Raw genomic sequence first — 15,105 nt, 5'->3', positions numbered from 1 at the left:
ATACCTGTGTTACTCATGACTGCTTTTGTGCTGCAGGGACACATATATTAGATGAAAAACTGAAATAAATGAGAACTTTTAATCAGTTTTGGGGGTAACACATTACAAGTAACGTGCGTTACGTGATCAGATTACTTTAAGTAACTAGTAAAGTAACCATTACTTTTTAATTTAGAAGGAAATATAAGTTACTTTTTCAAATGCATAACTCCAGTTCCTGTGTTTCTGATGTATTGAGTGACAGCTCTGGTGTTGAGAGAAATCAGGAGTAAGTGTTGTGTGATTGGAGGATGGAACTTGGGGAATTGAAATAGAAAAAAAACCCTAAACTAAAAAAAAAAAAAAATCATGGGGCCCTAAAATTGTAATTTTTGTTAAACCTAATATATTGCTGTTAAATTGTTAGTGATTTCAATTAATTAGACATGCCTTTTGATTACTAAAACTTACTTTAACAAAAAAAAAAAGGCCCTAAAATTGCATACATTTCTTAATTTTAATAAGTTGGCTTAATCTAATTACCAAAAAAAAAAAAACTAAAGTCAGGAAAGTTAAAATGAAAAAAAAAAAGAATTTGGGGAAATAAAACAGAATTTACAGTAAAACAGATTTAAGACACATTGGACATCAAGTGGTGACCAAACACGGTACTTTGTTTCGTACAAATAAAGAATTTGTATTGTACAAAAGTAACAAAAATGTTTATTAATTCATAATATTTAATTTATTAATAATAGCGTGAATAACAGACCCAACAAATGTGAAATTTGCTGAAGCTGAAGTAGATGAGGTGAGCTCTATAGTCTCAGAGTTGTGATGTTAAAGCCTGTATGGGCTGCGTGTGATGAACATAAGCGTTAATTATGGGCTGTTAATGAACTCAGTCTAATATAGGAGACACACGTCATGTGATCTCACGTCTCAACACTATTACTGATCTGTCTGATGTGCTAGAGGGAAATGTGAACATATCTTGATCTTATTTCAGTAGATTCTGAGACACTTCTGTACTGTACTGCTGTTTCTATAGGCCTCTGTTGAACCCTTTGTTCTGGATTCAGATTAAATCATTTTATTTTAATCATCAAAAAGCATCCAATCAATTGAATTCATAAAAAATTTAAATGATTTATTGAATATTATTTATTCTTTTTTAAATAAAATAAAATATAATAGGGCCATATGAAATCAAATGTATTTATTTATTTTATTTTATGTTTTTTTCTGGATTATGTTTGAATAATTTACTTAAATTTGAATAAAATCAAAAAGCATGTCTAATCAATTGAATTCATAAAACACTAATAATTAAATAATTTATTACAGCTTAATAAATTACTTTTCTTGTGTGTTTTTAGTTCTGGATTCTATTTATATTTTTCCGGATTACATTTGAATTGTTTGATTAAATTGTATTAATTGAAAAGCACGTGTAATCAGTTGTATTCATAAATCTTTAACAATATATATTTTTTATCTTTAAAAATTATTTATTCAATCTTTTACAATAATAGGGCCTTTTAATTGTTAAAACTTTTACGATAATAGGGCCATTTGAAATGTTTTATTTAATGTTTTTAATTCTGTTGTCTGTTTTAATATTAAACTCATGGATAACCAAGGAAGGCATAAACCATTAACAGTTTAATTAAACTTTTTAAAATGTACATTTTAAAAATTATTAAAATTTTTGGGCAAACAGAGTGCTGCACAACAGGTTTGCTGATAAAATTATTACATGGGAGATTTTAACTCGCATAGAAAGATTTGGTTTTAATAATTTAATAAAATTTGAATAACAAAAAAGCATATCTAAACAATGTAATTAATATCAATTTATTAACTTTTACAATTATAAATCAATTTTATTTCTTCCTAAATTCTGCCCCCCCCCCCCCCCATTTGAATTTCTTTGGGTTCCTTTTGACGTTCATTATGTTTTAATTTTTAATAATCTAAAAGCACATCTAATTAATTGAATTCATAAAATTTTAAATTGTGTTATTTATTATTAATTATTAAATTGTGTGTTAATTATTTATAATTATTTATTTAAAAATTGTAAAAAATTATTATTATTATTATTTTTACAATAATAGAGCCCAACAAATACAAAAACAGGGCCTAAAAAATCCCCCAAAATCTTTTTTTCTGGACTTTTTATTTAATACAAATAAAATGTATTTAATTATTTAATTTAAAAACTATTTAATTAATCTTTTAATGGTGCACAACAGAGGTTTACTGTTCAAATTAAATCATGGAAAAACAACTGTATGATATTCCTTATTAATTAATTATTATTATTACTAAGAGAAAAGAAGTACATTTTACAGTAGGAATATATTCTGTCATAAACTGAACTTTTATTTTGGCGGGTTTGAAGTATTATTTGACTGGATTCAGTGTTTTGCTGGAATCATAGGCCTCTGTTCGTCTGTGTTTTCTCTCAGAAAGAGAAGAAGAGCAGCGGCCTCCTCAAGCTTCTCTCCGGAGCCGAAGCCAAAAAGAAGTCCCGCTCTCCGCCGTCCGTGTCTCCGACGCACGAGTCGTCCGGTCACAGCCGCGCCGGATCCTGCCCCATCGAGAGCGAGATGCAGGGGGCGATGGGAATGGAGCTGCTGCACAGAAAGTCCGGATCGCTGGACCTCAACTTCTCCGTGTCTCCGCCGGTGCGACAGCCCTGCTCCTCCTCGCCGCTCGCCGTCCGGCCCGAGCCCAAGCCCCTGTCCCGAGAGAGGTGAGTCCAGCTGACCACATCCACCTAAACACACCAGTTTAAAGGCTCGTGAAACCCTAAAACACATTTTTTGAGATGTTAACATATATGTACAGGTTGCACATCAGTGAAAACCACAACAGCACTCATTATGTCTATTATTATATAAAATGTGTCCCTGGAGCACAAAAGCAGTTATTGTGTTCTCCATTAATCAGCAGAAAAACACCACAAACACATGATTCCTGTTCTCATTATTTGATGCCTGATCCTGATTTCAAGATCAGAATTATGATCAGAGACAGAAGAAAAAATAGCTTATTTCTGACCCTGCAGCACAAAAGCAGTCATGAGTAACACAGGTATATTTGTAGCAATAGCCAACAATACATTGTATGGATCAAAATTATACATTTCTCTTTTATGACAAAAATCATTAGTATATTAAGATCATGTTCCATGAAGATATTTAGTAAGTTTCCTACCATAAATATATCAAAACTTCATTTTTGATTAGTAATATGCATTGCTAAGAACTTCATTTGAACAACTTTAAAGGAGATTTTCTCAATATTTAGATTTGTTTGCTCCCTCAGATTCCAGATTTTCTAATAGTTGTATCTCAGACAAATATTGTCCTATCATAACAAACCATACATCAATGGAAAGATCATTTATTCAGCTTTCAGATGTAGAAATCTCAATTTCAGAAAAATTTACCCTTATGACTGGTTTTGTGCTCCAGGGTCACATATACACATTTGAATGCATGAATTTAAGACATGTAGCAAGCATTTTTTTATGCAATTTTAGTAAAATAAATCAAACTAAAATAAATGCACTTTAAGCACCAGGTTTGTTTTTGAACAATACTTTAGGGCATGATGCTGTCTGGTTTATATCTACCCGTAGCTGCACCCTCTTGTGGACTGATGTTGTCAAATCTGATGTGTTTACTAGTATTGAAATATCATGAAATGTGAATTCAAATATAATCATTCAAAATTTGACTACTGGTCAAAAGTTCTGAATAATTTGGATTTGTTTTTAAATGCTCACCAAGGCTGCATTTATTTGATGTGATGTGAATATCTATTAAACTGTAATTGATTGCTGAGTCAGTATCTCCTGATCTGGATTGTCAAAATAAGATCACAACATACAATATTCATCCAATTCAAGATCTAAGGGTAATGAAACCCTAAAACATGTTTTTATGTTAACAAATATGTACAGGTTGCACATCGGTGGAAACAATAAAAACACTCATTATGTCTATTATTAAGGGAAAATTGGTTATTTTTCGGAGCAATTTTGTTCTTCCGGTTCATATGCATTAATTTGCAGTGGTGATTGGCTGCTGTGGCTGGAGAATAAGCATCTACATCATCAGCTTTCCAAGCTTTTCTCAGTATTATTCCTGAGAACAAACTCTTATGATCCAATCACTGCGCTGTATTATGCATGAGGTTGTATTACAGAGGAGAACTCAAATCTAAATGCACATTAGAATGCATGAATTTAAGATGTTGTAGCAAGCACTGAAAAAATGACAAAAGTGCCTAAGTGAAATCTTTAGTTTTTAATGCATTTTAGTTTAAACACAGTAAATGCACTTTAAGCACTAGGTTTGTTTTTGAACAATGCATTACAACATGATGCTGTTTGATTTGTATTGATCTGTAGCGCCCTCTTGTGGGCTGTTTGATGTGTTTACTAGTACTGAAATATATCATTTAACTCATAACTCAATTTTTTTAAATATTTCATATTTATACACTACCAATCAAAAGTTTGGCATAATTTTGATTTTTTATTTTTTTTAAATGAAAGATATTTCTTCTGCTCAGCAAGGCTGCATTTATTTGATCAAAAATACAGTAAAAAAAATTAAATATTATTAGAATATAACATATGTTTTATATGTGAATATGTGTTAAACTGTAATTTATTTCTATGATCTGCAGCTGTATTTTCAGCATCATTACTCCAGTCTTCAGTGTCACATGATCTTCAGAAATCATAATAATATACTGATTTACTGCTCAACAAACATTTCTGATTATTATCAATGTTGAACACAGTTGTGCTGCACAATAGTTTTGTGGAAACTGAGATACATTTTATTTTTCAGGATTCACAGATGAACAGAAAGTTCAAAAGAACAGCATTTATTTGAAACAGAAATCTACTGTAACATTAGAAATGCCTTTACTGTCACTTTTGATCAATTTAATGCATCCTCGATTAATAAAAACATTCATTCATAGTGTATTTCTATTTCCACAAAAAATTTTCTTTCAGTATATTATTATGATTTGATCACAGAAATAAATTACAGTTTAACACATATTCACATAGAAAACAACTGATTTAAATTGAAATAATAATACATTTTTTACAGCATTTTTAATCAAATTAATGCAACCTCAGAGAGCAGAAGAGACTTCTTTCTGGTTTAAAGTTATATTAAGGCATCTCGTTCAGTCCTGTGTGAATGTTTCTCCTGCTATTAACCGTGTTGAGCGCAGTTTTCTGTCTCTTTTTCGATCAGGTACCGTGTGGTCGTGCCGTACCCGCCGCAGAGCGAAGCAGAGATCGAGCTGAAGGAGGGAGACATCGTGTTTGTGCACAAGAAACGAGAAGACGGCTGGTACAAAGGCACTCTTCAGCGCACCGGCCGCACAGGCCTGTTCCCCAGCAGCTTCGTGGAGAGCTTCTAGAAGATCAGAACCAGCCAACAAGCTCCTGATGAAGACGAGCACAAACGAGCATCTCTACTGCCATCATTCACAAGACGGATCAGGCTCAGATCCTGACAGAAGCTCAGAGACCCTGGGAAATGATTCCTGCAGCTGCTCCTTCAAACCGCTTCATCCTCACGTTCCTGTGCCAGATCTCGTCTTTTATTTCCTTCTCTACTTTAATCGGCAGATCTGAATGATGACGACACAACGAGGATGTTATTTATAGCTCATGATAAGATGTGAATGTAGGGAGTGATGAATCTCACAGAACCTGGAAACCAAGAGTGGCATATTTCACACCAAAATCAAGAGAAAAAAAATTATAAAAATAAAAATAACATACTTAATTCTATTTTGCATAAAGCAATTAAAGCCTATTTTTAGGACCATTAAGATTTTTTGCATCATTTTTTATTATTTTCCCACTAGATTCTCATTACTATAGAGCAAAAAAAGACATAATATATTATCTAAATGGTAAAATATTAATACAGCATGTTAGTATTAGTATAGTAGTGCCTTCATAATCATTTAAATAAAATTTATGCATTACAGGAAATACACTAATGAGAGTTTAGGGTTAAATGTGTGTAATTGTGAAAATGTCATTATGGTGAGATTTATATATATATATATATATATATATACATATAATTTATTTTTATTTTTTTTCAAAAATTCAACATATATATATATATATATATATATATATATATGTGTGTGTGTGTGTGTGTGTAATGTTTACCAAGGCTTAATATAAAAAAAAAGCAATTTTACAAACTCAAAAATACAGTAAAAACAGTAATATTTGTGAAATTTGATTTCTGAAGATTATGTGACTGAAGACTGGAGAAATGATGCTGAAAATACAGCTGCAGATCACAGAAATATATTACAGTTTAAAATATTTAAAAATGAGAAAAGTATTTTATAGCTACATTTTTAAATTGTAATAATTCACAATATTACCATTTTTACAGTATTCTTGATCAAAGAAATGCAGCCTTTGTGAGCAGAAGAGAGAGAAAATATGAACTATTCCAAACGTTTGTCCAGTAGTATATTTAATTTTTCTTTCTTTTAATTTTGGACTGAAATATGACCCGGATATGTTTTGATGAGATTCGCTCACGCAGCTGCGGTTTATAATGAAAGTGTGTTTACAGGGAAACTCTCTGTGAAAGCACAAACTCTTTTTATTTCATTGGTTTTCTGTGCCGGTTGTCTTTCCCAGAGGATCATGGGATGTGCATGCTGGTTTACTGACTCTATTTGTCTCTTGTTTACCGAGTGTCGCTGTGGAGGTTTGATCTTTGTATCTGCTGGTGTTGAGCTCCACAGACACTCCAGTTTTAACTTTGATTCATGATTTTTCCATGTGCTCGGCGTGCCGAAGGCCAGAAACAGTCTTTACACGAGTACACAAACACGCTCAGGCTCTGTCGAACAGATTTAATGTGATCTTGTGTTACTGAGGACGCTTTCCTTCAGGTGTCTGAGCCATTAAAGCAGATGTGTTATTATTCAGATAGATATAAACATCAAACAGTATAACCATAACTCACTCAGAACTCTTGCTCTTTTATGATCTGAAAGACTGTAGAAGACATTTCACACCAGGGTTACTAACTTTATATCTAAAATATTAAATACAGTTTTGTTAAACTGGACATGAGTGAAATGCCTTCTCAAACAAGAAAACAATGTAGGGCAGGGTTTCATTCGGTCTATTAGGAATGATTGGATCGTTGTCGAATTTAAAAAAAATGAATGATGTGCACAGATAATTAATTTATAATAAACACTGCAATACTCGAAAAAAAAAAAAAAAGAATGATCAATTTTGATTTCATGGTGACTTTAATTGAAATAAAGTTAAAATAAAGTCAAATATAAATATGAGAAATGTTGCATTGGCAGTGAACTGAAATACAAAAGTTGAAGCACTAAAATTACTAACTGAAAATAAAACTAAAACTGAAAAAAAAAAAAAATTAAACCTAAATAGTATTATTTAAAATTATAAAAAAATATATAAAAAAATAACAAATTAAAATAATTAAAAATTAAAATGAAAACTGAAATATAAAAAATAAAAGCTAATTCAAAAAGTATAAAATTGTTAGTAAAATTGTTAGTAAAAGGTAATATCCCTGGTGTAACTGAAACGCAGAGTGAAGTGAATCTTATTTGTTTCAGTACTTGTGTAGAGGTTGTTCCAGGCTTTAAGAGAGTTCATGTGTTAGGAGCGTGTCTGGATGTCCTCCGTCAGCCGCTGCTCTACATTACAGGAGTTCAGATGAAGCAGCACATCTTTATTTCTGCAGACGAAGGAATGAATGGCACGTGACGCTCAGGACAGATTCAGAAACTAACCAGCATCAGAGCGGCGTCTGAAGCACAAACTCACGTTAAACACGGTGGACTTCAGTCAGAGCAGACCACGCGTTTCATTCCATCAAATTAACCTCAATTATATGACAGGAGCTGCTCTTTTGTGTGCTTGTTGTTCAGCCAACTAAACATTAAAATGCCATTTAGAAAGAAAAACTACAGAAAACAGGGAGTGATGAAGATGTAACGACCAGGGCCCGTATTCACAAAACAGCTTCAGGCTAAAAGTAGCTCGAAACTCGCCGATTTAGGAGAAAATCTTCAAAATACTGGGTGTGTCAGTCCTTAATTATTGCTCTAAGAGTGTTTGACAAAGTGTTTTAGCACTAAAACTATCTAGGTTAGGAGTGAAGAGGACTCCTAAGTCACTAAGACCAAATCATAAGTATCCTAAAACAGCTGTTTCCGGCAATCTGCCTCAGAACGTAAACATTTTAGTAACATGCTGCACTTGCATCCATGCATTTTTTTTAAAGGATATCTCAAATCCAAATTCTCCTTTGATTATATCCTTTTCATTAATCAGTTGGGCAAGAAGTAACAGATGTGCTTGTGTCCAGTTTGGTTTTCTTTTACGTTTGCATGTCTTACTATCAGCCGTGATTATTCCACTCTGTTCATTAAAAGGCTGTTTATATGCATATTCACTAATTATGAGAAGCACACATGTAAGAGGCTGAAACTTACTTGTTTAATTAGTGACACTTAGCCTGCATTTTAAAATCTGTATTTGAATATGGCAACATAATATCGCACTCTACAATATTTCTATGAATAAACCTCTGACGGAGACTATCAGCCAATCACTGTGTGCATAGTTAATGAGCATGCTGACATCATCCATAGCAACGAGGGAAACCCCGCCCCTTTACTCTGAGCTCAAGACTTCTCTCTACTCCTCAGCACAAGTGTGTCTCAGCAGCTTTGAGAACAGGTTTTAAGAGAGAACTCTTAGCTAAAATCTTTTACTGCTCTTTAGGAGAACTCTTAGCGCTGAGATCAAATGTTTTGTGAATACAGGCCCAGATGTTAAGACAGCTTCTTTTACAACTACTTCAAATTCTCAGAAGTTTTCTCTGCAACATCAAAATTTGTCTTGATAAATTTTTACCAATTTTTTAATAAATGAAGTTTTAAGTGAAAATGGGGTGAGATGAAATCTGCGGTCTCTCCTGACGCAGGTCCGCTGGCGTGTAAAATCAGTCCAGAGATGCTCACACAGGACGTGTTCTGGCTCTGTTTGCATTGCATTCTGCCGTAAGACACCATATCACAAATATAAACGTTCAAACCTGCAGCTGCTTTCAACACAGATGCGTCCTGTGTAAAACTACGAAAGCCTGCTTCTGCCACTCAATAAAAATAAAAAGGTAATTGTGACCATTATCTTGCAATTCTGTCTTTTTTTCTTGCACTTCTGACTTTATAATTCACAATTGTGACTTTACATCTTGCAATTGCGAGATAAAAGTCAGAATTGTGAATTAAAAAGTCGCAATTACCTTTTTTCTTTCTTATTCAGTGGCGGAAACGGGCTTCCATAGTAAACGGCCCACTCCACTGCAGGCTTGAACTCAGACTGAAGCACAAAAGAAGCGTCTGAAGGTCACAGAGACACATTTCTGGATCCGTGGAGGTTACAGATGATGAAAAGCATCACACGGATTGAGTCAAGAGCACATGGATTGTTTCCACATTATTCAGCGTTGAAGTCAATGTTTTTGGACTCTGGTTCTTCATAAGCACAAGATGATTCATCCAAACGCTCTGGCGTCGTTTCTACTTCTTTGGATGGATTCCTACAGTGTTTTTAATCTCATGGTCTGTATGTCATGCTCTTTTATCAAATCATTATGGATTTGATCATGGTGCCGTTTTTTCTCTCTTGGAGTTTCGGCACAAGTGCCATTTTGCTCGCCAAAAGACAAGCACATGTTGGTCTCCATGTTGGAGATGAGATGATGGACGGTCACGAGTTCCTGCTTCTGAACAGAGGAATAATTCACCTTCAGATGATCATTCTATCATTATTTAGTTATTTTTACAGGCGAACACAAAAAGGAGAATTCCTGAAGTGCAAATCTTGTTTTTGTGCTGAAAATGACATCCTAAATAATGTGAGAATGATTCACGTGAATGTTTCCTTTAGAGAGCGTGTTTCAGAATGAACTGATCGTACGTCGGACTTTCACACAACTGCATTGAACGAAGAAGCTCTATATGATGACATATTTATATGCTATTGGTGCTAGAGTGGAGATGTTGGGGAATATTTCCTCAAGCACTTGTTCTCTGGTATTTGACATTGTTTTCATTTACACATGGTCTTATATTGAATATGATGATAATGTGGTTTGTTTTGTTTGTTTGTTCATTTTAGCAATAAATGCCTTTGATTCAAAACCACGATTCGTGGAGTTATTCATATACAGCGTTGGGAGGTAACGCATTACAAGTTACATAATCAGATTACTTTTTCAAGTAACTAGTAAAGATAGATCCCAGAGGGTTAAACACAAACAAGCAAGCCCAGCGCAGATTTACAATGTACTGCAAAAGTAACTTAATGCATTACTTTCCATAAAAAGTAACTAAGTAACGTAATTTGTTACTTTTTAGTTAGTAACGCAAAATTGTAATGCATTACTTTTAAAAGTAACATTCCCCAACACTGTTCACACAGATGTAACTAAACACATACATGATATCATTGTGATTCTCTGTGCCAATCTGCTGTATTTGATGAGTTTGTCTCATGCACATTAAATGAATCCTGCAGAATAATTATTTATCCAGCCACAGCGTAATAAGAATCAATTCCACTAATTGGATTCATTACTGTTGGACTAATTACTAATTGGACTAGTGCTGTTGAACACAGAGGTCAGTCTGCAGAGAAGCAGCTGCTTTTCATTGAAAACAATGAATAATTATCATGACGTTTGGTTCATTAAAGGTTCTCGAGTGTCTGCATTCATCCGGTGATGTGTAGTAAAATACAGCAGCGCTACTGAATCTGCATTTTGCGACTTGCATTGCATTCAAGATACACGTTTGATCAGTTTTATGCATTGCATGGGAATCAAATCAAACACAGTAAATGAAATGATGTTTTATCTGAGTCGTGTGTTTGGCCTGGAACTGTATGTGACGCAAAATAATGACAAAATGATAAACAGTCAACAGATTTATATTTTCATCCTCTCGTGCCGCACGTAACAACAAATACACAACGCACAGTATAAAAGGATTTTTCAAAGTTGTAAATAAAGATAATTGGAGTTTGTTTTACAAGAAAAAACTACTTCAAAAATGTCATATTTAATGTTTCATGTGCCATTTCCTTGCAATTATTTGAGAAATATACTTATTTCTATATGACATTTTTTCAAAGTAAAGATTTTTTTAAGTGCATGACGTAGTCTGATTCACAAACAATTGACTCGGAGTCATTTTAATGAATCAAAGAATGATGAACTGAACTGTTTATTGTAGTGAGACGGGGATGTTAAGTAGACTGGGATCCCATCCCTAAATGACAGTCAACACTTTTATTTAAACCATTCAGTTTAAAGGAATAGTTCACCCAAAATGAAAAGTTGCTGAAAATGTGTTCCCCCTCAGTTCATCCCAGATCAGGATGGGTTTGTTTCTTCATCAGGTTTGTAAAACCTGTGAATACTTCCTCCAGTGAAGAAGTGCATCTGCTGTTGTCTCTCACATCAAAATCCAGCCACATATTAGTTTAGAGCTGTTTTGTCTTGTAAACGCTGCTTGATCTGTGCAGATTTCTCTCCTGATTCAGACCAGAACTCTTTTTCACTGGAGGAAGAGTTACTATGGACTCAATGTATTTTAGTTATAAACATCTTAATCAGGGCCGGCGCTCCGCACACGCACATCACGCACTGCGCGTAGGGCACCAAGTGCTTGGGGGGGGCACCAAAAAATCTGGGTCGTGAAAATATCATCACAATATAGGCTACTAGTATAAATAACAAATAAAATATTTCTAGCATGTTAATATACAAACGCAATACAAAAGTAATATAGGCCTAGACCAAATTAGTCGAGAAAAAGGTGAATCTCTGTGCCAGTCTCCCTCTGGTGCCCCCCCTTCCCCACCTCCCAGTGGTCTGTTCAATTATGCTTCAATCAATTTCAAATTTGGCCGACACCGACCTCAGACATGGCCTCGAAAAGGCACCAAGAGTCCGGGGCGGAAAAAAGAAAAAAGAAGAGACAGCGGGATGATGCTCGCGCGTCGCTTGCAGGTAAGACAATGTTTTAAATAAAAATGTTAGTTTTGTGCGTGTAGTATGCATGTCCAGGGGCGTCGGCGCGTCCGCGTCGCTAGTAGTGCAAAAGATCCGGGGCTTTAGCCCTGCATGTTGAGTCTTTTATTTTAACGGGGTCCGGGGGTTTCTCCCCCGGGAAATTTTGAAACTTGGGCTGTTAAAGATGCAGTTTGTTTGAGAAGGAAAGGAAGGCCAATCGTTGGGGTCCTCATCGTCATATTTGAATGACAAATAAAGCTAATTTTCCCCCTAGGTAGGCTATACGTTACAGATGTGTGTGCATATAGCTATTAGTGCAGAACGTTCCCTATTGTAATTTCTTCGCTTCAATATAATGCCTATCTGCCTCTTGGTAAGGTGAACTTTAGAAAAACCCTGCAACTGAACGTGATGTGATTTTGCCAAATTAGACCGCTTAGATAAAGTTTTTTCGTTGTTGTTCTATGCGGTCATTTTCAAGAGGTTCGGCCAAGAGCGACATCTGTTGGTGAAACTGAAATTAGAAAAAAAAAACCCACAATCTCAGTGTTTGTATATTTTCATATTCACAGAGTTGTCAAATTATTAGGGCTGGGAAAAGATTAATCTCGATTAATCGCATCCAAAAAAGTTTGTGTCTACATGATATATGTGCGTGTACTGTGTATAATTATTTTGTATATAGAAATTATATATACAAAATAATTATACAAAATTATATATACAAAATAATTATACACAGTACACGCACATATATCATGTAGACACAAACTTTTATTTTGGATGCGATTAATCGCGATTAATCTTTTCCCAGCCCTACAAATTATGTACAGAATTATTATATTGTGCCTCATCAGACCTCTTTTAAAGGTAAAATAGAGTTTTGAATTTTAAATGTTCCAGTGACACATAGGCCTATATAAAAGACTAATGTGTGCAATATTTTTGTATGATGGTTCAATCAAAAATGCATTTCAGTAGAATCCCTGAATATTTTGTCTTGTATTTCTGAATGCAGGGTCAATGCTAAAATACATGCAAGGAGCAACTCAAGGCCAGGAGTATGTAGAAGTAAATTCTACTGTGCAGTTATGTATGGTTATTTGCAGCTTAAAATGTACATTTTAAAATTCATACTTCATAAAATTCATACACTTATACTGTTATTTGCACTTTAAACTTTTTTTGCACTTTTAACTTTCTGTGTTTACATTGTTCTGTTCCAATTATTTATTTGCAGCAGTTATTTTGGAAGTAAAGAGAACCTAACTAAGAAATTCTGAATGGTAGTTATTTCTTTGGTGGTGGTGGGGGGGGGCACCGCCAAGCGTTTGTGCTTAGGGCACCCAAATGGCTAGCGCCGGCCCTGATCTTAATGCTGGATGTGTTTCATCTTTGGTCTTCTCCAGATGTTAACTGATGGACTGGAGTGGTGTGGATTATTGTGATGTTTTTATCAGCTGTTTGGACTCTCATTCTGACGGCACCCATTCACTGCAGAGCATCCATTGCTGAGACACTGATGCAGAGACACATTTCTACAAATGTTCTTGGCTTTGACCTGAGGGTGAGCACATTTTCAGCAAGCTCATTTCTGAGTGAACTTCTCTAAGGTCAATACATACTAGAGTCATTAGAAAGCATCTGTTTAATGAAGTGGTTCTGCTCATCTCTTGGTGATTCCAGCTCTGTTCTTTGCTCTAGTACCGTATGAAGACATGTCCAATACAAGACTTTTGCTCTAATCAAATCGTGACCTGTCTGTTTCTTTCTTCGCTTCCTTCATCCTTGGCTATATCTCTTTTCTCCTGTTCTCCATGTTTTCCGCATGCACAGTCCTGGAAGTGTCACATCTCGTGTCCGAATGGAGTACGGTCTTGTAATTGGAAATTTAAAATCTTCCGCAGCAGACTGAAGTAACAAACCAATTTCCCCACTGAACGCCGAGAGAGTCGCTCAAGACGGCCGTCAACCACTGACTATCTAAATGCAAATGCAGACGTTTATTCCAAGAGCCCCGACACCAAATGAGGTTATTCCGTTCACTACAAGCCGCGTCACACTGGAAATTGGCTTGTTTGAAATTCCCCTCAGGACACGGGAAGTGACCACAATCCTGGGAAATAATTCAATGATAGTCCAGCATCGATGGAAGGTATCTCATGCACATCAATCTGAGTTTATGTCCTAACCAGCTGAAACAAGCAATGAGTGAAATCACATTTTGTTGGTCACTGGTTGGTATTTCAGAAGGCTCATCCATCCACACCGAAAACTCATTTGAGCAAAGTATATACATCATCAAATACGGACGAGGAGAGATTGATCATGCAAGTTGAGAAATGCCAGATTTTGATAAAGTTTCTTAGGAAATATCTCAGGAAAATACAAGGTATGTGTTTTTAGTTTTAAGAACTATTCAGACTTATTGAAATAAATTGGAGACCACTGGTCCATCCACACCAAGACTGAAACTAATTATACTCCTGTTCAATGGTTGGCGCTCATTAAAAAAAACAATTAATCAATTAAAAAAATGTCAAATAAAAACACGGCCCTTGTGCATGTCATTAGGGCAATTTTTGTCTCATTAATTTTGCCTGTCTTAATGCAAAACTGTGTTTTTTTATTTATTTTAATGTTTAAAGCGACCTCTATTTTGAACCGAATTAAGATAATTTTTCGCTGCTGTCTGAGACCCATTAGAAGAGACTAGTAGAGCGCTGCTGGTTTGGGTTATTTTAACCAGTTTGTTCGTTAATCGAGCAGACTGAGATGATCTAGATAGGTTTAGTAGTTTCACTGAATGACATCAGAACACGTCGCGTGTAAGAGATATAACAGCTCCAAACACAAACTTATAAACAGCTTTTCATAACTTAATGTCCAGCGCTCTCTCCACCCTCAATACCACGACTGAGGTGCCCTTGAGCAAGACACCGAACCCCCAACTGCTCCCCGGGCGCTG

At 35.0% G+C, this 15,105-nt stretch overlaps 1 protein-coding gene across 1 annotated transcript in view; it reads left to right on the top strand.

The window, feature by feature from the left end:
• LOC306877469 (E3 ubiquitin-protein ligase SH3RF3-like) overlaps window positions 1-5,442 on the top strand; it is a gene marked incomplete at both ends in the record, with an annotated part of 104,334 nt that extends 98,892 nt beyond the window's left edge. Inside the window, 2 exons of the mRNA XM_079429235.1 lie at window positions 2,454-2,740; window positions 5,274-5,442. Coding sequence (XP_079285361.1) covers window positions 2,454-2,740; window positions 5,274-5,442 — 456 coding nt within the window. The remainder of the gene's footprint in view (window positions 1-2,453; window positions 2,741-5,273) is intronic.
• Window positions 5,443-15,105: the final 9,663 nt, after the last annotated feature.

Source organism: Barbus barbus (assembly GCF_936440315.1).
Source record: "Barbus barbus genome assembly, chromosome: 11".
NCBI lineage: Eukaryota > Metazoa > Chordata > Actinopteri > Cypriniformes > Cyprinidae > Barbus > Barbus barbus.
This window is presented reverse-complemented; position numbering and strand designations above follow the sequence as displayed.